Here is a 24,705-nt window from a genome sequence, read left to right on the forward strand (position 1 = left end):
ACACATGGTTGATGATATTGGTAGTTTAACTAGCTTGTCCTGCGTTGCAAATAATCAATGCGGTGTCTGTTCATTTACCATCAAATCACAGCCTACTTCGCCAAACGGGTGATGATTTAACAAACGCATTCACAAAAAAGCACAGTCACAGCACCAGCTGTCAGAGCAGCTCACAGATTACTGCACCTGTACATAGCCCATCTATAATTTAGCCCAAATAACTACCTCTCCCCCTACTATATTTATTTATTTTGCTCCTTTGCACCCCATTATTTATATCTCTACTTTGCACATTCTTCCACTGCAAATCTACCATTCCAGTGTTTTACTTGCTATATTGTATTTACTTCGCCACCATGGCCTTTTTTTTGCCTTTACCTCCCTGCTCACCTCATTTTCTCACATTGTATATAGACACATTTTTCTACTGTATTATTGACTGTATGTTTGTTTTACTCCATGTGTAACTATGTGTTGTTGTATGTGTCTAACTGCTTTGCTTTATCTTGGCCAGGTCGCAATTGTAAATGAGAACCTGGTTAAATAAAGGTGAAATAAATACAAAATAAATCTAACTATAAACATCAATGCCTTTCTTAAAATCAATACACAAGTATATTTTTTAAACCTGCATATTTAGTTAAAAGGAATTCATGTTAGAAGGCAATATTAACTAGGGAAATTGTGTCACTTCTCTTGCATTCTGTGCAAGCAGAGTTAGGGTATATATATGCAGCAGTTTGGGCCGCCTGGCTCGTTGCGAACTGTGTGAAGACCATTTCTTCCTAACAAAGACCGTGATTAATTTGCCAAAAGTTTACATAGCGTAATTGCTGGACTATTAAGCGCACCTGAATATAAGCCGTACCCACTGAATTTAAAAAAAAAAATGTATTTTGTACATAAATAAGCCGCACGTGTCTATAAGCCGCAGGTGCCTACCGGTACATTGAAACAAATTAACTTTACACAGCCTTTAAACGAAACACGGCTTGTAACAAAAATAAATAGGCTTTAACGAAACAGGCTTGTAACATATATTTTTTTTAAAATAGCAGTAAACAGTAGCCTACCAAGAAAGTCCTTGGTCACTATCTTCCTCCTGTGCACTGAAACCACTGAAGTCATCTCCTTTGGTGTCGGAGTTGAATAGCCTCAGAATTGCTTCATCCGATGTTGGATCGTTTTCATTGTGCTCTCCTCACTTTCATCCGGAGGCAAATTCCCCGCTGAGCTTATGCTGCCCTCTTCAATACGCAGCAGCTCCACGCTGTCAGGACCCACTGGCAGACTTGACCATAAGTCGCTCTTCGCATGCGGCCCGTCTTAGTGAAGGATTTCTCCCCACTTGTCATCCAATCCATTTTCTAGTTCGGGCCATCTGCTTTTTTTTCCTCTGAAAGCTTTTGATGTCTTTTTGCACTAAGTCAGTTTCTCACGCTGCTGTTTCCAACGTCTTATCATCGACTCATTAAGGCCAAGCTCCCGTGCAGAAGCTCTATTTCCTTTTCAAACAGCCAGATCGATCGCCTTCAAATTGAAAGCTGCATCATATGCATTTCTCCGTGTCTTTGCCATGATGAGGGTGACAAAATGACTACCGTAATCAGAATGATGGAAAGTTTGAGCGCGCTCGATTTACTTCACATTATGTGACGGTCCTCAGTTTTTTGGCAGCATGAATTTGTGAAAGCGGGAAAAATCCATAAATTAGCCGCGTCATTGTATAAAGCGCAAGGTTCATAGCGTGGGAAAAAAGTAGCGGCTTATAGTCCGGAAATTACAGTAATTATGACCTAACATTGAAGATTGTGCAATGTAACAGCGATATTTAGACTTATGGATGCCACCCATTCGATAAAATACAGAACAGTTCCGTATTTCACTGAAAGAATAAACGTTTTGTTTTCAAAATGATAGTTTCCAGATTTGACCATATTAATGACCTAAGGCTCACATTTCTGTGTGTTTATTATATTATAATTAAGTCTATGATTTGATAGAGCAGTCTGATTCAGCAGTGGTAGTCGGGCAGCAGGCTCGTAAGCATTCATTCAAACAGCACTTTCCTGCATTTGCCAGCAGCTCTTAGCAATGCTTGAAGCACAGCGCTGTTTATGACTTCAAGCCTATCCACTCCGGAGGCTGGCAATACTATAGTGCCTATAAGAACATCTAATAGTCAAAAGGTATATGAAATACAAATGGTAGAGAGAGAAATAGTCCTATAATTCCTATAATAACTACAACCTAAAACATCTTAACTGGGAATATTGAAGACTCATGTTAAAAGGAACCACCAGCTTTCATATGTTCTCATGTTCTGAGCAAGGAACATAAACGTTAGCTTTTTTACATGGAACATATTGCACTTTTACTTTCTTCTTCAACATTGTGTTTTGGCATTATTTAAACCAAATTGAACATGTTTCATTATTTATTTGAGACTAAATTGATTTTTATTTATGCATTATATTAAAATTAGTGTTCATTTTGTATTGTTGTAATTGGCATTATTACAAATATATATAAAAATACATGTATAAAAATTGTCCGATTAATCGATATCGGCTTTTTTTGGTATCGGTATCGGCGTTGAAAAAAATCATAATCGGTCGACCTCTAATTGAGATACGTTTTCCGACCCACGTCTCACGTCACCTCCAGTGTCTTAATTTAACCATGGCCGTGTCCGAATACCCATACTAGCGTCCTAAATAGTAGGCCGTTTCAGTACAATTTTTTGTGTGTGACATTTTGAAAATGTAGTATGCTTTTAGTATGAAGGAAATGTCAACATTTTTGGAATTTCACACCAATGTATTCAAACTGGATAAAAGGAGGGCTTCAAGATTTGAGAGTTCTTTGAAAGTAAACAAAAAAACGAATTGAAGATGGCAAAGAAGATGAGCAATGAGTCTCCTGCCGTGTTCAAATGTAAGTCGTTTTGTCCTTAAAACTTCTTATGGCTTGGGGGCAGTATTTCGACGTCTGGATGAGAAGCGTGCCTGTTACTCAGGCCCAGAAGCTAGGATATGCATATAATTGTTAGATTTGGATAGAAAACACTCTAAAGTTTCCAAAACTGTTAAAATAATGTCTGAGTATAACAGAACTGATATGGCAGATGAAAACCTGAGAAATTCATCCAGGAAATGGATGCCTATAGAGTATCTAATGGGTTAGGACACAGATTGCCGTTCCTATGGCTTCCACTAGATGTCAACAGTCTTTAGACATTGTTTCAGGCTTGTTTTCTGAAAAATTAAGAAGAATGAGACCGTTGTGTCAGTGGACTGAAGAAGAATGCAGAGCTGGTTTGCGCGCCTGACCGAGTATGCGCCCTTCACTGTTTTTCCTTTCTATTGAATACGCTATTGTCCGGTTGAAATATTATTGATTATTTAGACAATTGACAACCTGAGGATTCATTTTAAAACATTGTTTTACATGTTTTGACAAACTTTACCGGTACTATTAGGATGTATTTGTCTGCATGTTTTGACCGCCTTTGAGCCGGTGGATTACTGAACAAAACTGAGTTTTTGGGAGAGGGACTTTATCAAACAAAACAAACATTTATTGTGTAGCTGGGACTCTTGTGACTGCAACCATATGAATATCTTCAAAGGTAAGTGATTCATTTTATCGCCATTTCTGACTTTTGTAATGCCTTTACTTGGTTGTAAAATGTTTATGCTTTTGTAAGCGGGGCACTATCCTCAGATAATCGCATGGTATGCTTTCGCCGTAAAGCCTTTTTGAAATCTGACAAAGCGGCTGGATTAACAAGAAGTTAATCTTTAAGCCGATGTATAACACTTGTATTTTTTATGAATGCTTATTATGACTATTTCTGTATTTTGAATTTGGCGCTCAGCAATTTCACCGGATGTTGTCGAGGTGGGTCGCTAGCGGAACGCCTGCGCCAGAAAGGTTAAAATGATAACGACTATTTAATCGTGTATATCTCTGAAAACAAAGTTATTTGCAGCCTGCCATGCCTTTACTTTAGCTAAACAACGTAGCTAACGTTACCCGAGTGCTTTTGTAGGACTTGATAAGCTTGCTGTTGTTGAGCGACAACTTCATATTTAACCTAGCTAGCCAGTTATACATGTGAAGCCCTATCAAAGTAGTAGGCTATGGCCGTGGCAAACATTTTACTAAACTTTACGTCATAAATAGTATGCAACAATGAGTACATACTATGCAGTTTAAGGGTGTGTTTGTAATATCCCTTTGGAGTGCCAGAGTGGGCTCTGGGTGTTCGTAAATTTAGAGTTTCGCGCTCTCGGAGTGTTCAAAGTGCACACTCTTTGGCCGATGCGTAGGGTTGAGCCGAGCATTCTGAGCTCACAACGGCAGTCAAGCACCCAAGCTAACTGGCTAAAGTTGGCTAACTACTTCCAGACACAAATGAGAGAATACCTCACTGACCATTTTACCCACCCTAGCAGAGCTAGTTAGGCTGTTTATGTTGTCTAGAGCGTTGGTGACTAACTGTGCTGCTTGCAACAATTTACTTTTCCCCCAACGTTTACTGACACCAGTCATATTCAACGGGTTCAATTCATCAGTTATTCTGCGCTCTGGCACACAGGCGAGAGCGCTCTGAAATTGAAGTAGATATCCAGAGTGAATTTACAAATGCACCCTAAGTATGTAGTACACTAGTACGGGTGTTCGGACACAGCACATGATTGCATTCCGACCCCAGTGCAACTCAGTGTAAACAATTATAACTACAGGATCGGAATCTGCTGGCTAGGGTAGGGTTAGGCCTTAATGTAGGCCTATTGAAGGTAAAGAATGTATCCTCTCACATGGCCTGAAAAGCTTTAAGCGAAAATCATATTACTCACACAAAATTTGATGTTGATATCACACAGTCTTTTGATCGAAAATGGAAACACTCTTTGGCAAACATGTCGCAGACACTAATTACTTTAATAATAGTTTATCTGGGTCAAGTTTAGATATTAAAATAGCTGCTTATTGTTGGCTACTTCAACCTTTAACATAAGCGTTCGATAGTAATTTAAGAGATGTACTATGTTACTACTGGCAAAAACCTTTTCCATTTCAAAAACACAACAATATATCATTAAATCAAATACCTCTATAAAAGCGGCGGCCATTTTGCATTTCCACACGAGACAACACAAGTAAACAAACAAAACTGGCGGACCTACTGTATTGCGGCGGACCGTGGTAGCATACATTGTGGTTTGCTGACAACACCAAGTGGTGGCAGGAATGTAATGTCAGTTATCTTTCCCAACCGTGCTACTATAAGTGGATTAAGACGATGAATCTTGATCTTTCTCTGCCAATAGCCTCGATGCCGTGCACTGCGACGACTAAAAACGTGGCTCGGGCCTAAGCACGCAAGACTTGTAACACACCAGCGCGTACACAAAACGATAGAAATCAATTGCGTGTGATTCCCAAGTCAACATGGTGGGCTTCTCCTCAGGCTAGAAAGAGAGGACTTGGAGCTTGCAAATTCATCTCGGTCTTTCTCGGCAGGATCGTGTGTTTTACTAAACACATGGTTTACCTTATGCACTTTTGAACAGATCAAAATATGCGATGGTAATCGTCGATTCTTTGTATAATCCTCTAGTTATTTTCCTTAGTTAAACTTGCATCTCCCAGCTGGAGGAAACATGCGTGCTGTAAAACAACGTCACTGAGGCACGTTCACGTGCTACTGCGCAGACTTTGCGCCATTGTGTCACATGATTCAAAACCGAGGGAGAAAATGCATGCTGTGGTGGTACCGAACCGAACGCCGCCATGGGGAAGTTTGCAACTCCCCGTTTTTTGGTAGGGGACCTTCAACAAAGACGAAGGTTGGGGTAGAAAATATGAGCTAAGGTATGAGTTAAACCTGTCGATATGGTGTGCGCATGAGCGACTGTACAGTTGTAGCTATGTAATGACGGACAATGCTCATGGGCATGTTGGTTCAGGGGAAGCCACAGGTGCTAGCTAGCCTACCACCTTGAAATGTTCAATGCACGAATTTACCAGCAACCTTGTATTTTTGCTCTGTGGTTTGGTAACGTTGCTTACTGTCAATGGATCTGTAGTTAGTCATAAGCGCCGACGACGCAATACATTGTTTACAGCTGTAGCTACCTAGCATTGTTGAGAGGAGAACAGTGGGACTGGCGGATCCATCTTGGCACGCGGTAAAGACCCCAGTAGTTACCTAGCGAGCTGAATGGCATTTACAGAATTTATAGCCACTCCTGAGTCTAACGCTGATGGATTGGCCTGGGGATGTCCATTAATTTTGATGCAAACACTGACAGATCTAGTCTGATTAATCAGGCTGTATATACAGCCTGAACTAATGCCTGCAAAATCGTTTCAATATTCCTTAAAAGCTAGATTGTTGAATAAAATCACTTTAAAAAGGACTCTACCGGTTGTCTGTGTGGTTTGTCCTTTAGCTGTTTGAATTGAGACAAAATATCCACAGTAAACTATTGTTAACCAGGTAGTTACATGGTTCGTATTGGCACAGGTAAAATACGTTTTATATTGGATATTTGGTTCTATTCAATAGTTATAGATGGGTTAGCTGACATAACAATGGAGCAGAAGTCTGAGTTGTCAATTTTGTTCTTGATATGTTTTGACAATATGGCAAAAATTCAGGAAACTGTCAAAATGTATTTGAGGGACAAGTGCTCATTGTGGAAATATTGTTTACATGTCAATATTCTAAGCTGAACCAGGCATTTAATGACAATGAAAATGGTATATTCTAAATCATGGGAGGATGGAGAACAATCCACACCTTTTTTTGTGTAGGGGGTGGGGATTTTTTTTTTTAAGGGTGGATTGTTCCCCATCCTCCCCTGGATTAGAAAATACCATAGCATGCTTGGTTTAGTAGCTATTGACAAGAGAACAGAATATCCAATATGAAACTCAATTGGGAACCATATACCTACTACCAGCTCTCTTAAAGTCATTAAACTTTCCTGTAGATATTGTCTCAATAGAGAAGTGGAAGGACAAACTGCACAGACAACCAGTACATTTAAATGTAATATTACTCAATTCTGGCTTATAAGGAACATTTAAACAATTTTGCAAACATTAGTTTCGGGCTGTATATACTAAATGTGTATTGCTGCCTGATTAATCAGACTGACAGCACGTGAGAGCAACAACACTAGTGGTTTTGGATGAAGGCTAAAGTTAAGAGACAGTTGAAATTACCTTTTGAAGTTGTGATAAGACAAATCTCAGTATCTGACAATTTACAATAGAACTTTATTTATTCAGATGGGGCACAGTTAGACTGCACATGGGTTTTATTCCATGCTCGCCCAAAAGGTGCAAAGAAGAATATATACTATCACAAACAACCAATACTTTATTTACTTACACTTCAGGTGAGAATTACATTGTAGCTTGATGCACAAATCTAAAACAACTATAAACCTGCTGGTAGGGATGGACTGGTCAGGGAGAATCACAACACAAAGCACCAGCTTCACAAGTCTCTGTTTAATGCTTTAGGTTGTATCTCTGGAAATAATTTTAACACAATATACAAAAAATTACATTTAAAATATTAAAACATGTCCCTTGATATCCAATACATGGAAAGCTCCAAAAGCAAGGGTGTGTGTAAGCACTTTGAACAACAAGCTCACATTTCATCAGGCTAATGTCTTTATCCATATTCACTCTGGTATTTTTCTTGAATACATACACAATGTTCTGCCTATATTCCTGTTTCCATAAATTCTCAATGGTATACTAAAGCAATAAAGCATGAGGAGGTGTGGTATATTGGCCATATACCAAACCTCTGAGGTCTGCCTTATTGCTATTATAAACTGGTTACCAACATAATTAGAGCAGTAAAAATAAATGTAATGTCATACCCATGGTATACGGTCTGATATAGCACGGGTGTCAGCCAATCAGCATTCCGTGCTCAAAACACCCAGTTTATAATTCTAAATAACAGTCACAATGTTAGGGGATTATTACAGTGGTAGTCCCGTGTAATGTTATTCTAAGGTTAAATGAGAATACAGATTAAGAACGTGTAGCACACTTTTGGACAGGAGACGCTTATCATAGAGATAAGGGAGTTCGTTCGCAAAGCAGCAAATACCAATGTTCAATACCTACCACCTACAGTACAGTGTACACTAATGACAAATGGGACTGCTTTTATAATCAAATGCTGCCTAAACTTCAAAAGATGCATAATACTATAGAATTTTCCATTATAAAGTTCTGTTTGTCAAATGTATCATTTTAAATATTAGTAGTGTTATTGTTCTTTGTTCAATGATAAGGCTGATTGTGTGTGTCAATGTGAAGTCCTTAGTTTAAAGTACAAAATGACACTGCAAATGACTGGCAATAAAATGGGTAGAAAAGTTCATTGAGATATGCACTTCAATCCAAGTAATGCTGGTAAGCAGCTGTTTTCAGAAACTTCACTGGAGGGCAGTAGTGAGTGACCAACCATCCACAACCAACTGGTCAGTCTGAAATCTGGAGGGCAGGGGAGGCGGCGTGTTCAAAATATAAATCACACATTAATGATCGTGTCTTCATATTCCTCATCCCTGACTTCTTGCTGCAAGGTATCCATTGAGTCCCCCTGCCTCCCACCCTCCTCTTCAGTACAGTTGCAGTTAGGGCCAATGATGTAGCGGTAGTCTCCACCAATAGCCACAGCTGCCCCAGAAGACACCATGAGCCAGTCTTTCTCATCCTCCTCCATTCCCACACACTGCCAGGGCATTGCTGACCACGAGGGGTCCTCCCCTGGGCCCAGTGCCCCTGACTCCCCCTCGTCACTCTCCAGGTTAACGTAGAGAAGGGCCTCCTTAATAAAACTAGGCCCTGAGGACAGGCTGGCCCATTGCCCCTCCAGCTGGTCAATCAGGTGCTGGAAACTGGGGCGGCACTTGGGAACAGGGCTCCAGCAGCTATGCATGATCTCGTAACTGGAAAAAGATTCAAACTGTCAGGTCATTATTGTAAAAGTCTTCTCAATGAGGTACCAGGTTAAATACAGTAAAATATAAAATTTTCTGGCACCAATAATAATTTCATTTGTTTAAGTTATTTGAAAAGTATAATAGAATCCATCACAATTGGTCAATGCCTGAGTTTTTTCTACCACATCCAGTGGATCACTCACATGTCATCTTGGCAGTCAGGTGGTTGTTTGAGCCTCTCTCCCTTGATGAGGTACTCGTAGATTTCAGAGTTCTCCACCCCAGGGTAGGGGGTCTGTCCACGTGCCATGATCTCCCACATGGTGACTCCAAACGCCCACTGGTGGGAAACAGTCAGTTAACTTCTGGGGGCGCTAAAGGCAAAGATAACGAATTGACAGTTCCCAAAAACATCTTATCGATGAAACAGATTTAGTGAACATCTGGGGCCACTACATGGTTTAAAAAATGCTAAAATTCAATAGACACATCTGAAAACAAAATCTGCATTTTATCTATGATGTATTGAGTTACATTACAAAACTGATTTGAAGAGGGATCCCCAACTAAAATATTGCTGTCTTACAGTGTCACTATAATTTTGAAAGTGATGCTATGACCACTGAGGTTGCGTCTGGTTTTACGTAACGTACCACATCACTCTGAGTAGTGTAGACATTGTCAGCAAGGCTCTCCAGTGCTATCCACTTGACAGGCAGCTTTGAGACGGATCCTTGTCTGTAGTAGTCACCACTGTAGATTTTCTTTGAAAGGCCAAAGTCTGCCACACAGACTGTCAAGTTTTCACTCAGCCTATGAATAAAGGAGTGGAGATGGTGACAATCTAACCCTGAGGCAGAACCAAGCTCTAGTAAATTCAGTGTGTAAACCATATTAGAGGGAGTTCCAGTTAAGAAATAGAGTAAAGTGACAGGCTGCGTCTTAAAATTGTGCCCCATTCCCTATTTCAGGGTTTGTACGCTCATGAGAATCATGGAAAAGTCATGATATTTTAAAATGGGGTTTTCCAGGCCTGGATAGGTTTCGGAAAATCCTATAAGTTTTAGAAAATGTATTTAATTATTTTTGTTAATGTAATTTATTTAGGAATAGTTTCTACATATTAGTCAGGATCGGGATGACACTTTAGCCAAATATTTTTACTAGGATTAAATGTCAGGAATTATGAAACTAAGTTTGAATGTATTTGGCTAAGGTGTATGTAAACTTCCAACTTCAACTGTACATACACATGAAGTCAGAAGTTTAAATACACCTTAGCTAAATACATTTAAACTCAATTTTTCACAGTTCCTGACATTTAATCCTAGTAAAAAATCCCTGTTTTAGATCAGTTAGGATCACCACTTTATTTGAAGAATGTGAAATGTCAGAATAATAGTAGAGAGAATGATTTATTTCAGCTTTTATTTCTTTCATCAAATTCCCAGTGGGTCAGAAGTTTACATATACTCAATTCGTTTTTGGTAGCATTGCCTTTAAATGGTTTAACTTGGGTCAAACGTTTCGGGTAGCCTTCCACAAGCTTCCCACTAAAGTTGGGTGAATTTTGGCCCATTCCATTTGACAGAGCTGGTGTAACTGAGTCAGGTTTGTAGGCCTCCTTGCTCGCACACGCTTTTTCAGTTCTGCCCACAAATTTTCTATAGGGTTGAGGTCAGGGCTTTGTGATGGCCCCTCTAATACCTTGACTTTGACTTAAGCCAGTTTGACACAACTTTGGAAGTATGCTTGAGGTCATTGTTCATTTGGAAGACCCATTTGTGACCGAGCTTTAACTTCCTGGCTGATGTTTTGAGATGTTGCTTCAATATATCCACATATTTTTTCCTGCCTCATGATGCCATCTATTTTGTGAAGTGCACCAGTCCATCCTGCAGCAAAGCACCCACACAACATGATGCTGGCATGCCCGTGCTTCACGGTTGGGATGGTGTTCTTCGGCTTGCAAGCATCCCCCTTTTTCCTCCAAACATAACAATGGTCATTATGGCCAAACAGTTCTATTTTGATTTCATCAGACAAGAGGACATTTCTCCAAAAAGGATGATCTTTGTCCCCATGTGCAGTTACCAACTGTAGTCTGGCTTTTTTTATGGTTGTTTTGGAGCAGTGGTTTCTTCCTTGCTGAGCGGCCTTTCAGGTTATGTCAATATAGGACTCGTTTTACTGTGAATATAGATACTTTTCTACCTGTTTCCTCCAGCATCTTCGCATGGTCCTTTGCTGTTGTTCTGGGAGTGGCTTCCGTCTGGCCACTCTGCCATAAAGGCCTGATTGGTGGAGTGCTGCAGAGATGGTTGTCCTTCTGGAAGGTTCTCCCATCTCCAAAGAGGAACTCTAGAGTGGCCATCAGGTTCTTGGTCAACTCCCTGACCATGGCCCTTCAACCCCGATTGCTCAGTTTGGCCGGGCAGCCAGCTCTAGGAAGAGTCTTGGTGGTTCCAAACATCTTCCATTTACGAATGATGGAGGCCACTGTGTTCTTGGGAACCTTCAAAGTTGCAGAAATGTTTTGGTACCCTTCTCCAGATCTGTGACTCAACACAATCCTGTCTCTGAGCTCTACGGACAGTTCCTTCGACCCCATGGCTTGTTTTTTGCTCTGACATGCACTGTCAACTGTGGGACCTTATATAGACAGGTGTGTGCCTTTCCAAATCATGTCCAATCAATTGAATTTACCAAAGGTGGACTTTAACCATCTCAAGGATGATCAATGGAAATTGGATGCACTTGAGCTCAATTTTGATTCTCATAGCAAAGGGTCTGAATACTTATGTAAAAAGTATTTTGTAAATTAGCAAAAATCTCTAAAAACATGTTTTTGCTTTGTCATTATGGTAGTGTGTGTAGATTGCCAAATATTTGTATTTATTTAATCAATTTTAGAATAAGGCTGTAACGTAACAAAATGTTAAAAAAGTCAATGTGGCTGAATATTTTCCGAAGGCACTGTAGATTAATAAAACAAATGTTTTTAAGGAACTCAAACCGGCTTTAAACTTATTCTTGAAAGTTGTAATAGTAGAATGCACAAGGTGCAATTTCGAAATTGGGTAGTGCATCATCAGTTGCTCTTGTCAGTCATTGCATACCTTAGAGAGCTATTTATAAATTGTAAGAACTGTCCAGGTCAACTAGCCCATGTCAGCTAACGTATATTTTTTAGATTTGTTTTTGTTTATAGATATTGTAATTTTTTTGTGACTCATATCACATGAATACACATGGCAAAATGTATAGAATTGAAAGTGCCCATAGTGCCTGTGCCCATAGAAATAGTCATGGGGGGGCACGGGATATTCCCCAATGCTGGAAGGGGGCCCCCCCGAGTGAAAAACCCCTGCACTAGTTAACTATTGAACTATTATTAGCATTTCGTCATGTCCCCAAAAACTTTCTACAGACTAACAATGTTTTGGGATGAAAGGAATTATTCCCTTCAACATTATATTAGTTGGGTTTTGGTTCAGTTGCAATGAATCGAATCGTGAATCAAAATAATAATTTGTGAATCGCAAACAGTAATGTTTTACATTGGAAGCAACATTCTTTCCGCAATATTAAGCTGATCCACCCCCCATAAAAAAATAATAATAATAATAAAAAATAAAAAACAGTAATGTTTTTGTAGATACTTCCAGTTAATTTGGGCATCCACTGTATGGGACATTCAACTCAAGGTGCTAGTCAGCCTGCAGAGTAAACACCAAGTTAGCTTAGAAACTTAACTAGAAAAGGTACATTTCCTGAAGAAAATTTGTGGGTTTGCTTCAGCTGAATAAAAAGATTTGTAGCCAACAACAGCCACTTGATCTTTGATATATTGAATGAGCGAGTTATTTCAAAAGGCATAAAATGTATTTGGTTGTAATATTTGTCATCAAGGGTGGTCAACCATCCTCCAGGAGAGCTAATGGGTGTACAGGCTTTTGTTCCAGCCCCCCTCTAACAAACCACATTTTAGAGATTAGCTGCCCAACTGGACCTTGGTAAACTGGCTCTGATGTGTTTGAGCAGGGCTGGATCAAAAGCTTTCACCCAGTACCTCTCCAGACTAGGGTTGACCACGTGATTGATATAGTTGCCTAACCGGTATTCTACTTTGTGGGGGTTAAGTGCCTTGCACAACAACAGGAGGATAGTACATGGGATCAGAGAGCAGCCTCCCAGTGTTGATATCACATTACGCATATTTTGCATACGTACATAGAGACGCCGCCAATTGTTGGTCATGGAAATTTGGTTAAATGTGATGGAAAAGTTATGATATTCCTTCTGTCAAAATGTGTATGAACCCTGCTATTTAGTGCACTAGTTTTGACCAGGGCCCATGGGGCTCTGATAAAAAGTAGTGCCCTTTATAGGGAATAGGGTGCCATTTGAGATGCAGCCACTGTCTACTCTACTGGTAATTCACTCACATGCAGTTGCGTGCAGCCAGATCCCTGTGTATGATGCTTTTGTTGCTCAGGTACTCCATTCCACGAGCAATGTCCAACATAAACTGAATGAGCATCTGCAGTGACACTGTCTGTGTGAGGGAGAGACCGCAACATTACTTTGTTAAAACATGATTTGAAGATATGCATCAATTAGAAAGTGTCCTGGGAAAAATATATTTGGCCCTACACTAAGACTTGTCTTTCCAGTACAGTCTATAACAGGAAATTATGGAATTATTTAAAACATGCATCTAAACTGACAACTAACAGTGGAAGACCTTGAATGTAAGATAATGTCTAGATGCATATATTTTTATAGTGGAGATCAATTTTATAAAATTGCCTGGATGGGCTGATGAGAGTGGATGGAAAAGAGTAAATAGGCATTTTAACGTCATAGATTTAGCTGGTGGTAACGGTGGAATAGACACCTGCTGGAATGCGGTTTTAATCAATCAGCATTCAGGGTTAGACCCACCCGTTGTATAAAGTAACTGTTAGTGTTACTGTTTGTTTCAATATACACTCAGTGGCCAGTTTTAGGTTCACCAACCCTGTTCACGAAAATGGTGCTCTCCTACAGACAGTGGGTCAAGTGGCCGTGATTTGCTATATAAAGCAGACAGGCATTCAGTTACTGTTCGATTGAACATTAGAATGGGCAAAACAAGTGACCTCCGTGTGGTATGTTCACCAGTGACAGGTGCGTCGTCCTGGGCTTTTCATGCACGATAGTGTTTACCGAGAATGGCAAGAATTGTGCAAGCTAACAGGCGGGCCACAAACCGACAAATAACGGGGCAGAACAACAGTGGTGTGCAGAACGGCAATTTGGAACACACAACTCGTCGGTCCTTGTTACGGATGGGCTATTGCAGCGGACGACCACACTGGGTTTCACTCCTATCAGCTAAAAACAACAAGAAGCATCTAAAATGGGAAGGCAATCACCAACACTGGACAACTGAGGAGTGGAAAAAGATTGCCTTGTCCGATGAATCCCAGTTCCTGATGGCAGAGTCAGGATTTGGCGTTAGCGGCATGAGTCCATGGCCTCATCTTGCCTGGTGTCAATAGTACAGGCTGTTGGTGTAATGGTGTGGTGAATGTTTTCCTGGCACACGTTAGGTCCCTTGATACCAATTGAGCAACGTTTCTATGCCCTGAAGAATTCAGGCTGTTCTGGAGGAAAAGGGGTCCGACCCCGTACTAGATGGGTATACCTAATAAACTGTCCACTGAGTGTTTGTGTCCCTGTATTGGGTATCTATTTTAGTATGCATACAAGTGTGTATAAAATGTATAGGTGACTACTCACAAAGGGCTCATCTCCAAGGCGGGACATGAGCAGAAAGGTGTGAAGATCCCCATGCTTCATGAAGGGCAGGATAACCATGGGGATGGGCAACCGTTGCTGAGGCCGCCTGTGCAAACTCACTCCTAGAGAAAAAATATATATTCAATAAACAACTCTGCAGAACAAGTCAGTCAAAGCCGGGACCAGCTCCAGGCATAAGCGACATAAGTGGTTGCTTAGGGCCGCAGGCTGCTAGGGGACCTCCAACCTACCCCCCCCCCCCTTTAGTTTTTAGGAACTCACTAATGAGAGTAAGATTAGTACAATACACCAGGTGCAATTTAAAAATGTGGTTGTGCATCAGCAGTTTCTCTTTTTATGTCAGTTACTGACAGTCACTCAATTATCCATGTAAACTAACAATTTTTAGATGAGTAGTTTGTCTAGCCGGCTGACATGGTACTCGCCCAGGGGCCCTGACCTCCAGGTTGCCCCCATTGATTTTGTTTGTCATTTTCACTCATATCATATTAGATATCCACCCCATGGAAAAATGAGTAGAATTGCATGAAATTCATTATAAAATGTAAATAAATAAAAATGTCAGGCCATCGTAAAATCTGTAGAATTGCAGTTAACTTCATTTAAAACTGCAACATTTTCTCTATACCCCTTGGCAAAATGTGCAGAATTGCAGGAAATTAACTTAAAGCGTAATGTTTTTCTCTCCGCGTCAAGAGGGGGGACACAAATGTTTTGCCGTGAGGTGGGGGCTCCCCCGACCAAATCTTGCTTAGCCATAAGGCTAGGGCCGCCCCTGGTCAAAGCACATTGATTGATGGGCAACTCTTAAAACACTCCGTTTCTGATCCCAAGTAGCCTTACTTGTGGTTGTATTATATGTGCAAGCTGTTATTATTTGGAATCTGGCAATGCCTTTCTTAATTGCTCCTAAGGATATAAATAAAGGTAGATTTAATTGAAGTGAGTCGGCAGAAGTAAAATGTGTCTTCACTGCCACTAACCAATGAGCTGGATGACATTTGGATGGTGGAAGTCCTTCATGTAAGCAGCCTCTTTCAGGCACTGCTCAATATCACATGATGAGTTGATATCCGCTGATGTAAAAAGGACAGAGAACATACATTATCATAACTTCCGAGGAATTATTAGTTCACATTATACAGGTATCAATGTAATATCCACTGACACACTCATAAGAATAGGGGTGTTAACCCCGGGATCATGGCTAAATTCCCAACTTGGCCCCATTACATCATGGCCATCTAATCATCCCCCTCATTCCTAATTGGTATATATCACTCCTCACCTTTCCACCTGATAGCTGATGTGTGGTGAGCGTTCTGGCACCAAAATGGTCGCCGTGCATCACCCCGGTGGGTGCTACACATTGGTGGTGGATGAGGGGAGTTCCCCCTACTATGTAAAGTGCTTTGAGTTCCTACGTTGGTAGAAAAGCGCTATATAAATCTGCTAAATTATTATCATACAAAAGGCAGTTCAAATGTAAAGTCTAAAGTCTCACTTTTTAGCACCTTCACTGCAACCTTCTGTTGTACAGTGCTGTCCTCCATCTTGAGGAAGGCCTCACGCACTGAGCCAAATTCACCTAAACAGACACAGATACATCACTGGTACGTTACTCCTCAAACAACTCAACATATTCCAAAATATAATACAGACATTGTCTGTCTTGTTATTTAGCAATACACAGTTATGGTTATAGGCCATGTAAATGTAAATTTTGCATTTTGTAAATGCTCTCTATTTCAAATCAAATTTTGTCACATGCTTCGTAAACAGGTGTAGACCAACAGTGAAATGCTTGCCCTTCCCAACAATGCAAAGAGAAAAAATAGATAATAATGAGGAATAAATAGAAAAATAACCAGGAATAAATATACAGCAACGATAACTTGGTTATATACACGGGTTACCAGTACCAAGTCCATGTGCAAGGGTAGGAGGTAGCTGAGGTAGATATGTACTTTCGGAAAGTATTCAGACCCATTGACTTTTTCCACTTTGTTACGTTACAGCCTTATTCTAAAATGTATTACATTTTTTTCTCTCAATCTACACAAAATACCCCACAATTACAAAGCAAAAACAAGTTTTTAGAAATTGTTGCAAATGTATTACAAATAAAAACTGAAATACCTTATTTACATAAGTATTCGGACCCTTTGCTATGAGACTTGAAATTGAGCTCAGGTGCATCTTGTTTCCATTGATCATCCTTGAGATGGTTCTACTACTTGATTGGAGTCCACCTGTGGTAAATTCAATTGATTGGACATGATTTGGAAAGACACACCTGTCTATATAAGGTCCCACAGTTGACAGTGCATGTCAGAGCAAAAACCAAGCCATGAGGTCGAAGGAATTGTCCGTAGAGCGCCGAGACAGGATTGTGTCGAGGCACAGATCTGGGAAAGGGTACCAAAAACATTTTGATTGCCGCATTGAAGGTCCCCAAGAGCACAGTAGCCTCCATCATTCTTAAATGGAAGAAGTTTGGAACCACCATAGAGCTGACCATAGAGCTGACCGCCCGGCCAAACTGAGCAATCGGAGAAGGGCCTTGGTCAGGGAGGTGACCAAGAACCCGATGGTCACTCTGACAGAGCTCTAGAGTTCCTCTGTGGAGATGGGAGAACCTTCCAAAAGGACAACCATCTCTGCAGCACTACACCAATCAGGCCTGTATGGTAGAGTTGCCAGACGGAAGCCACTCCTCAGTAAAAGGCACATGACAGCCTGCTTGGAGTCTCTCAGACTCTCAGACCATGAGAAACAAGATTCACTGGCCTGGTGAACTCTTTGGCCTGAATGTCAAGCGTCACGTCTGGAGGAATCCTGGCACCGTCCCTACGGTGAAGCATGGTGGTGGAAGCATCATGCTGTGGGGATGTTTTTTAGCGGCAGGGACTTGGAGATTAGTCAGGATCCAGGGAAAGATAATCAGAGCAAAGTACAAAGAGATCCCTGATGAAAACCTGCTCCAGAGTGCTAAGGACCTCAGACTGGGGTGAAGGTTCAGCTTTCAACAAGACAACGATCAGTGGGCAGTGTGGAGTGCAATAGAGATTGCGTCATCTGTGGATCTGTTGGGGCGGTATGCGAATTGGAGTGGGTCCAGGGTGTCTGGGATAATGGTGTTGATGTGGGCCATGACCAGCCTTTCAAAGCATTTCATGGCTACAGATGTGAGTGCTACGGGTCGGTAGTCATTTAGGCAGGTTACCATGGTGTTCTGCTTAAAACATGTTGGTATTACGGGAGAGGTTGAAAATGTCAGTGAAGACACTTGCCAGTTGGTCTGTGCATGCTCTGAGTACTCGTCCTGGTAATCCGGATGGCCCTGTGGCCTTGTGAATGTTAACCTGTTTAAAGGTCATACATCGGCTAAGGAGAGGGTGATGCTCTCATGCATAGTTCAGTGTTCCTAGCCTCGAAGCGCACATAGAAGTATTTAGCTGGACTGGTAGGCTCGCGTCACAAGACAGCTCGCAGCTGGGTTTCCCTTTGTAATCTGTGATAGTTTGCAAGCCCTGCTACATACGACGAACGTCAGAGCTAGTGTAGTAGGATTCAATCTTGATCCTGTATTGACACGTTGTCTGTTTGATGGTTCGTCAAAGGGCATAGCGGGATTTCTTATTAGCGTCCGGATTAGTGTCCCGCTCATTGAAAACGACAGCTCTAGCCTTTAGCTCAGTGCAGATGTTGCCTGTAATCTATTGCTTCTGGTTGGGATATGTACGTACGCACGCATGGTCACTGTGGGGGTGAGGGTATTATATTACTAAACTGTTGGAGCTAGAAAACAAGCATTTCGCTGCACCTGCAATAACACCTGTAAATCTATGTACGCGACCAATAAACTGATTTGATTTTGCACGTTGCAGCATCAAACAATACATTGTAAAGGTTTTCTATCTAAATGTACTTTATCTGTGTAGCACAGCTAAGTGAAATAAACAGAGGATGTCCCACCAACCTTTTCCCAAGATGTGTCCGAGGGTCAGTAGCCTTTCTGGGATCAGAACGTCTTGAAGCTTGGCCTTCAGATCGTCGTTGATACCCAAGCTGTCCACTGGTGGAAGACAGAGATACAATTCATTATTCACAACCCAGGTCCACAGTAGTGGTCGATAGAGGCACCTTTTTGCCTATGTAGTGAGCCCAAAAGGTTCTGGTCAAAAGTAGTGCACTATATCGGGAATAGTGTGCCATTTAGGATTCAACCGCACTGTAGTGCTTGTGCCATATGTGTCAATAGAGAAACATTTATTTGTGGAGGCTACAAGCCAAACATGACTGACTTTACTTACAAGTGGAGTCTGGGAGCTCAGAGCAGGTCCTGTTGAATGACCTGGCTGCAGTGAAGGAGACCGTGCTCTCAGTCCCCGGTGGCTTGAACACAGACCTGCAAGGACAAGTAGAGCCCTATTATCCCATCTTTACGTTGGTGTTGTAACCTTGTAGATACATTGCCCCTGTGTTCAGATACTTCTAAAATGCATCCTTCCTCCCTTCCTAGAGATATTCCACTGATCAGACCAAAACATTGTTGAAGGGAATCTCGTGGAAACCTTGCTTTTCCTTATCCAATCATGTCAGCTCAGAAAAAAGAAGTGAAGAAGGATGCTGTCAAAGTATTCAAACAATGCCTCGGATTCTGGTATATACTGCAGAAAAATCTGCCTGTATGTGAAGGGGGTGGTGCGCTGCTTTCAGCCCATATAAATCATTCTCACCTAAAGAATTATGTCTAGAGATATATATATACATATATATATGAATGGCTGTATTCTAGTAGAGAGAGAGAGACAATCATAGCCTACCCAAACTGTGTTTCCTTCCCTCTGCGGTGCACTAGGACTGTCAGGAGAAGCCCTACCATGGTGGCCACCAGCAGGCCCAGCAACAGACCCACCCACATATGGCCTCTCTGAGTCTGGGCTGCCACTGCTTTGTGGAACATAAACACACACACACACACAGTATAACAAACTAGCTTTACATACAACACAAAGCCGTGTCACCTTTACATTTGGAGCATAGGTTTCAAAACTAGACTACTAGTGGATAGTGACAGAGGACATGATAGTGACAGAGGGACTAATGTTGGATAGTGACAGAGGCTGTCTTTAGACTCGACAGTTCATACAGATTTTGTATTCTGATCATAGAGTTACGATAATGTAATTCCCGAACACGATATACAGTGGGGCAAAAAAGTATTTAGTCAGCCACCAATTGTGCAAGTTCTCCCACTTAAAAAGATGAGAGAGGCCTGTAATTTTCATCATAGGTACACTTCAACTATGACAGACAAAATGAGAAAAAAAATCCAGAAAATCACATTGTAGGATTTTTTATGAATTTATTTGCAAATTATGGTGGAAAATAAGTATTTGGTCAATAACAAAAGTGTATCTCAATACTTTGTTATATACCCTTTGTTGGCAATGACATAGGTCAAACGTTTTCTGTAAGGTCTTCACAAGGTTTTCACACACTGTTGCTGGTATTTTGGCCCATTCCTCCATGCAGATCTCCTCTAGAGCAGTGATGTTTTGGGGCTGTTGCTGGGCAACACGGACTTTCAACTCCCTCCAAAGATTTTCTATGGGGTTGAGATCTGGAGACTGGCTAGGCCACTCCAGGACCTTGAAATGCTTCTTACGAAGCCACTCCTTTGTTGCCCGGGCGGTGTGTTTGGGATCATTGTCATGCTGAAAGACCCAGCCACGTTTAATCTTCAATGCTCTTGCTGATGGAAGGAGGTTTTCACTCAAAATCTCACGATACATGGCCCCATTCATTCTTTCCTTTACACGGATCAGTCCTCCTGGTCCCTTTGCAGAAAAACAGCCCCAAAGCATGATGTTTCCACCCCCATGCTTCACAGTAGGTATGGTGTTCTTTGGATGCAACTCAGCATTCTTTGTCCTCCAAACACGACGAGTTGAGTTTTTACCAAAAAATTCTATTTTGGTTTCATCTGACCATATGACATTCTCCCAATCTTCTTCTGGATCATCCAAATGCTCTCTAGCAAACTTCAGTCGGGCCTGGACATGCACTGGCTTAAGCAGGGGGACACATCTGGCACTGCAGGATTTGAGTCCCTGGCGGCATAGTGTGTTACTGATGGTAGGCTTTGTTACTTTGGTCCCAGCTCTCTGCAGGTCATTCACTAGGTCCCCCCCGTGTGGTTCTGGGATTTTTGCTCACCGTTCTTGTGATCATTTTGACCCCACGGGGTGAGATCTTGCGTGGAGCCCCAGATCGAGGGAGATTATCAGTGGTCTTGTATGTCTTCCATTTCCTAATAATTGCTCCCACAGTTGATTTCTTCAAACCAAGCTGCTTACCTATTGCAGATTCAGTCTTCCCAGCCTGGTGCAGGTCTACAATTTTGTTTCTGGTGTCCTTTGACAGCTCTTTGGTCTTGGCCATAGTGGAGTTTGGAGTGTGACTGTTTGAGGTTGTGGACAGGTGTCTTTTATACTGATAACAAGTTCAAACAGGTGCCATTAATAAAGGTAACGAGTGGAGGACAGAGGAGCCTCTTAAAGAAGAAGTTACAGGTCTGTGAGAGCCAGAAATCTTGCTTGTTTGTAGGTGACCAAATACTTATTTTCTACCATAATTTGCAAATAAATCCATAAAAAATCCTACAATGTTTTTTTCTGGATTTTTTTCCCTCATTTTGTCTGTCATAGTTGAAGTGTACCTATGATGAAAATTACAGGCCTCTCATCTTTTTAAGTGGGAGAACTTGCACAATTGGTGGATGACTAAATACTTTTTTGCCCCACTGTACATCTACACCTACATTTAAATGTGTCCACATTGTGTCCGGATTCCCTTTTCCTAGGTTATATTGAAATGCCAATATGCAAACGGTGGAAAAGGCTAAATTTGATAACACAACAACTTGATGGCAGTATTTATTTACTATAGCTAACTAACCAACTAACCTCTGTAGCCAGCCAGCAAAGCTAAAGTGATTGCAAACAGGTTAGCCAAACAATTCCCCCCCCCCCCCCCCTAATTAGCTAGCATTTATGAAGCCAGGAAACACGTTCCTCACATGCTAGGAATGTATTTCCTCCAATGTTTAATGAAAAAATATGGTGCCTTTCGCTTCCAAAACACAAGTTTTCAGGAGACTTGTTTGCGAAGTGCTGATGACGTTTCCCACTGTATGCACTTTCTGTAGCCTGATTGTGTCCAGACTGAGGAGAAATCCACCCGCAATGCGTCCCTGACCACCTGAAGTGGTCAGTCAGATCTGAACACAATCCGACCACAATGCGACTTGTTTGTCTTTTCAATGCGATCTGTGTATTCTGATAGTAGAAGTCGCATGTAAGTGTCAAGTGTACACAACCAGCGTGACAGGGGGACTGATAGTGGTTGAGTGACAGAAGGGCTCACTGACCTGAGGCGGGCATGACCAGTACAGGCTGGCTCCAGGGCCCACAGCCGGCCACTGTACACGCCGACACCTGGAAGGTAGCGTTGAAGAAACGACCTCCACCAGACAGGTGGGCCATGTTCTCTTTAAAGAGCAACGCCTCCTGGAACACAACAACCAAAACGTATGTTAATGTGTGTTCTATTAAGACATATTGCTTTGAGTTTAAGAAACCTAAAAACAAAGCTTCCATTGCAAATTAGATCCAAGTAAGTGCCTTTTATCACAGAGACACACATGATTTGACACCACTAAAACAAAATATGAAATGTGACCTTTTAATTTATTTATTTTTTTGAATTCTCTCCATTATGAGAAAATATTACATTGAAGATCATGCAAGAGGACTTGGAATACATTTTGAACATTAATTTGATGTTACAATTTCAGCAACACAAATGATCATGATCTTTAACCATTTTCAGGTCTTGCCATATATTTTAAAGTAGATTTAAATCAAAACTGTAACTCGGCAACTCAGGAACATTCCCAGTCTTCTTGGTAAGCAACTCCAGTGTAGATTTGACCTTGTGTTTTAGGTTACTGTCCTGCTGAAAGGTGAATTAATCTCCCAGTGTCTGGTGGAAAGCAGACTGAACCAGGTTTTCCTCTAGGATTTAACCTGTGCTTAGCTCCATTACATTTATTTTTTATCCTAATAAACTGCCAAGTTCTTAACGATTACAATCATACACCATAACATGACACTTGAAAATATGGAGAGTGGTACTCAGTAATGTGTTGTATTTGCTCCAAATATCACACTTTGTATTCAGGAGAAAAAGTGAATTGCTTTGCCACATTTTCTGCAGTTTTACTGTGATGCCTTGTTGCAAACAAGATGCTTGTTTTGAATATTTGTATTGTGTACAGACATCCTTATTTTTCACTCTGTCAATTAGGTTGATATTGTGGAGTAACTATAATGTTGTTGATCCATCCTCAGTTCTCCTATCACAGTCATTAATAAACTGTAATAAATGTTTTGGCATCATGGTGAAATCCCTGAGTGGTTTCTTTCCTCTCCGGCAATTGAGTTAGGAAGGACGCTTGTATCTTTGTAGTGACTGGGTGTATTGATACACCATCCAAAGTTTAGTTAATAATTTCACCATGCTCAAAGCGATATTCAATGTCTTCTTTTTTTATTTTTTACCCATCTACCAATAGGTGCCCTTATCCCTGGTCTTTGTGGTAATTGTATGTGTGGGGTACAGAGATGAGGTAGTCATTCAAATATCATGACATGGAGTGAGTCCATGCAACTTATGTGACTTGTTAAGCACATTTTTACTCCTGAACGTATTTAGTGTTGCCATAACAAAAGGGTTGAATACTTATTGATACAAGACATTTCAGCTTTATTTTTAATGAATGTGTAACATTTTCAAAAACCTTATTTCCACTTTGACATTATGGGGTACTGGGTGTCTCGGCCACTGTGTGTCTCGGCCACTGTGTGTCTCGGCCACTGTGTGTCTCGGCCACTGTGTGTCTCGGCCACTGTGTGTCTCGGCCACTGTGTGTCTCGGCCACTGTGTGTCTCGGCCACTGTGTGTCTCGGCCACTGTGTGTCTAGGCCACTGTGTGTCTAGGCCACTGTGTGTCTAGGCCACTGTGTGTCTAGGCCAGTGACAACACCTCTTGGTGTGAATACTTTCTGGAGGCATTGTATGGTCATTATACAATTTTAGTGGCCAAGAAAAAAAAACTGAACACATGTAGCGAGCTCAAAGGGTTTAGATATTTCACCTGAACACCTGACAGATTGGGAGTCATAGAAAGGAGAGTAAAAATACTTTTGACCCATTTTCTATAGCAATGTCCCTATCGAATCCAAGATGGCGTAGCAGTCAGATGTCCTTTGTCCTCGTCTTGTCCCGTGTATATATATTTTATATATTTTTCTTCGCATATCTTTTTATATATATATTCTTTTCTTCTTAAAAACTCAACTTCAAAACACTCTCCTGCAACCCACCTCACCAAATGTGGTGCGGATCTGTTTTTTTTTTTCTTCCTCAAAAATATTATTCACCTCGTATCCGAAATCTACAACAGAAGCTAACCAGAAGTTAGCCAGCTCACAAGCTAACGTTAGTAGTTCAGCTAACCACAGCTAGCGCTCATCAGCTATCCTTTAGCTCGGAAAACTATTGCCAGTTTTGTACAACGCGACTCAGACCAGAGCATACCAGACCTATTTTCTCTCCATATCCCCGGATTTTTACCTCAAGCTCTGGACATTTACACCTGGATCTTGCAGCTAACTAGCTGCTATCCGAGTGACTATCGGCTAACATCAATTCCGGAGCAAACACCAAATATCCCGGAGCTAGCCAGCTGAAGAGTTCCATCAGCCACTCCTGGGCTACAATCACCTATCCGGACCCGTTTTACTGCCGATGCGGAGCCCCACCGGGCCTTCAC

At 41.3% G+C, this 24,705-nt stretch overlaps 2 protein-coding genes across 10 annotated transcripts in view; both read right to left on the reverse strand.

The window, feature by feature from the left end:
• The window catches only part of LOC129812810 (MAX gene-associated protein-like), a 29,111-nt gene extending 23,403 nt beyond the window's left edge, over window positions 1-5,708 (reverse strand). For 3 of the 6 annotated variants that reach the window (XM_055864698.1, XM_055864699.1, XM_055864692.1), the window contains exon 1: window positions 5,196-5,708. The gene's annotated coding sequence lies outside the window, so the exon portion shown is untranslated. The other 3 variants (XM_055864696.1, XM_055864693.1, XM_055864697.1) reach the window with 3 other exon arrangements.
• Window positions 5,709-7,386: 1,678 nt separating this feature from the next.
• LOC129812811 (tyrosine-protein kinase receptor TYRO3-like) overlaps window positions 7,387-24,705 on the reverse strand; it is a 38,513-nt gene continuing 21,194 nt past the window's right edge. For 2 of the 4 annotated variants that reach the window (XM_055864703.1, XM_055864701.1), the window contains exons 9-19: window positions 22,240-22,378; window positions 19,631-19,754; window positions 19,118-19,212; window positions 18,784-18,879; window positions 16,306-16,389; window positions 15,785-15,877; window positions 14,781-14,902; window positions 13,442-13,551; window positions 9,647-9,806; window positions 9,197-9,333; window positions 7,387-8,999 (exon numbers count right to left, since the gene is read on the reverse strand). In XM_055864703.1, the coding sequence (XP_055720678.1) occupies window positions 8,579-8,999; window positions 9,197-9,333; window positions 9,647-9,806; window positions 13,442-13,551; window positions 14,781-14,902; window positions 15,785-15,877; window positions 16,306-16,389; window positions 18,784-18,879; window positions 19,118-19,212; window positions 19,631-19,754; window positions 22,240-22,378 (1,581 nt within the window). In that variant the 3' untranslated portion in view covers window positions 7,387-8,578. Of the gene's footprint in view, window positions 9,000-9,196; window positions 9,334-9,646; window positions 9,807-13,441; window positions 13,552-14,780; window positions 14,903-15,784; window positions 15,878-16,305; window positions 16,390-18,783; window positions 18,880-19,117; window positions 19,213-19,630; window positions 19,758-22,239; window positions 22,379-24,705 lie in introns of all 4 variants that reach the window. The other 2 variants (XM_055864702.1, XM_055864700.1) reach the window with 1 other exon arrangement.

The sequence above is a fragment of the Salvelinus fontinalis genome, chromosome 16 (assembly GCF_029448725.1).
Source record: "Salvelinus fontinalis isolate EN_2023a chromosome 16, ASM2944872v1, whole genome shotgun sequence".
NCBI lineage: Eukaryota > Metazoa > Chordata > Actinopteri > Salmoniformes > Salmonidae > Salvelinus > Salvelinus fontinalis.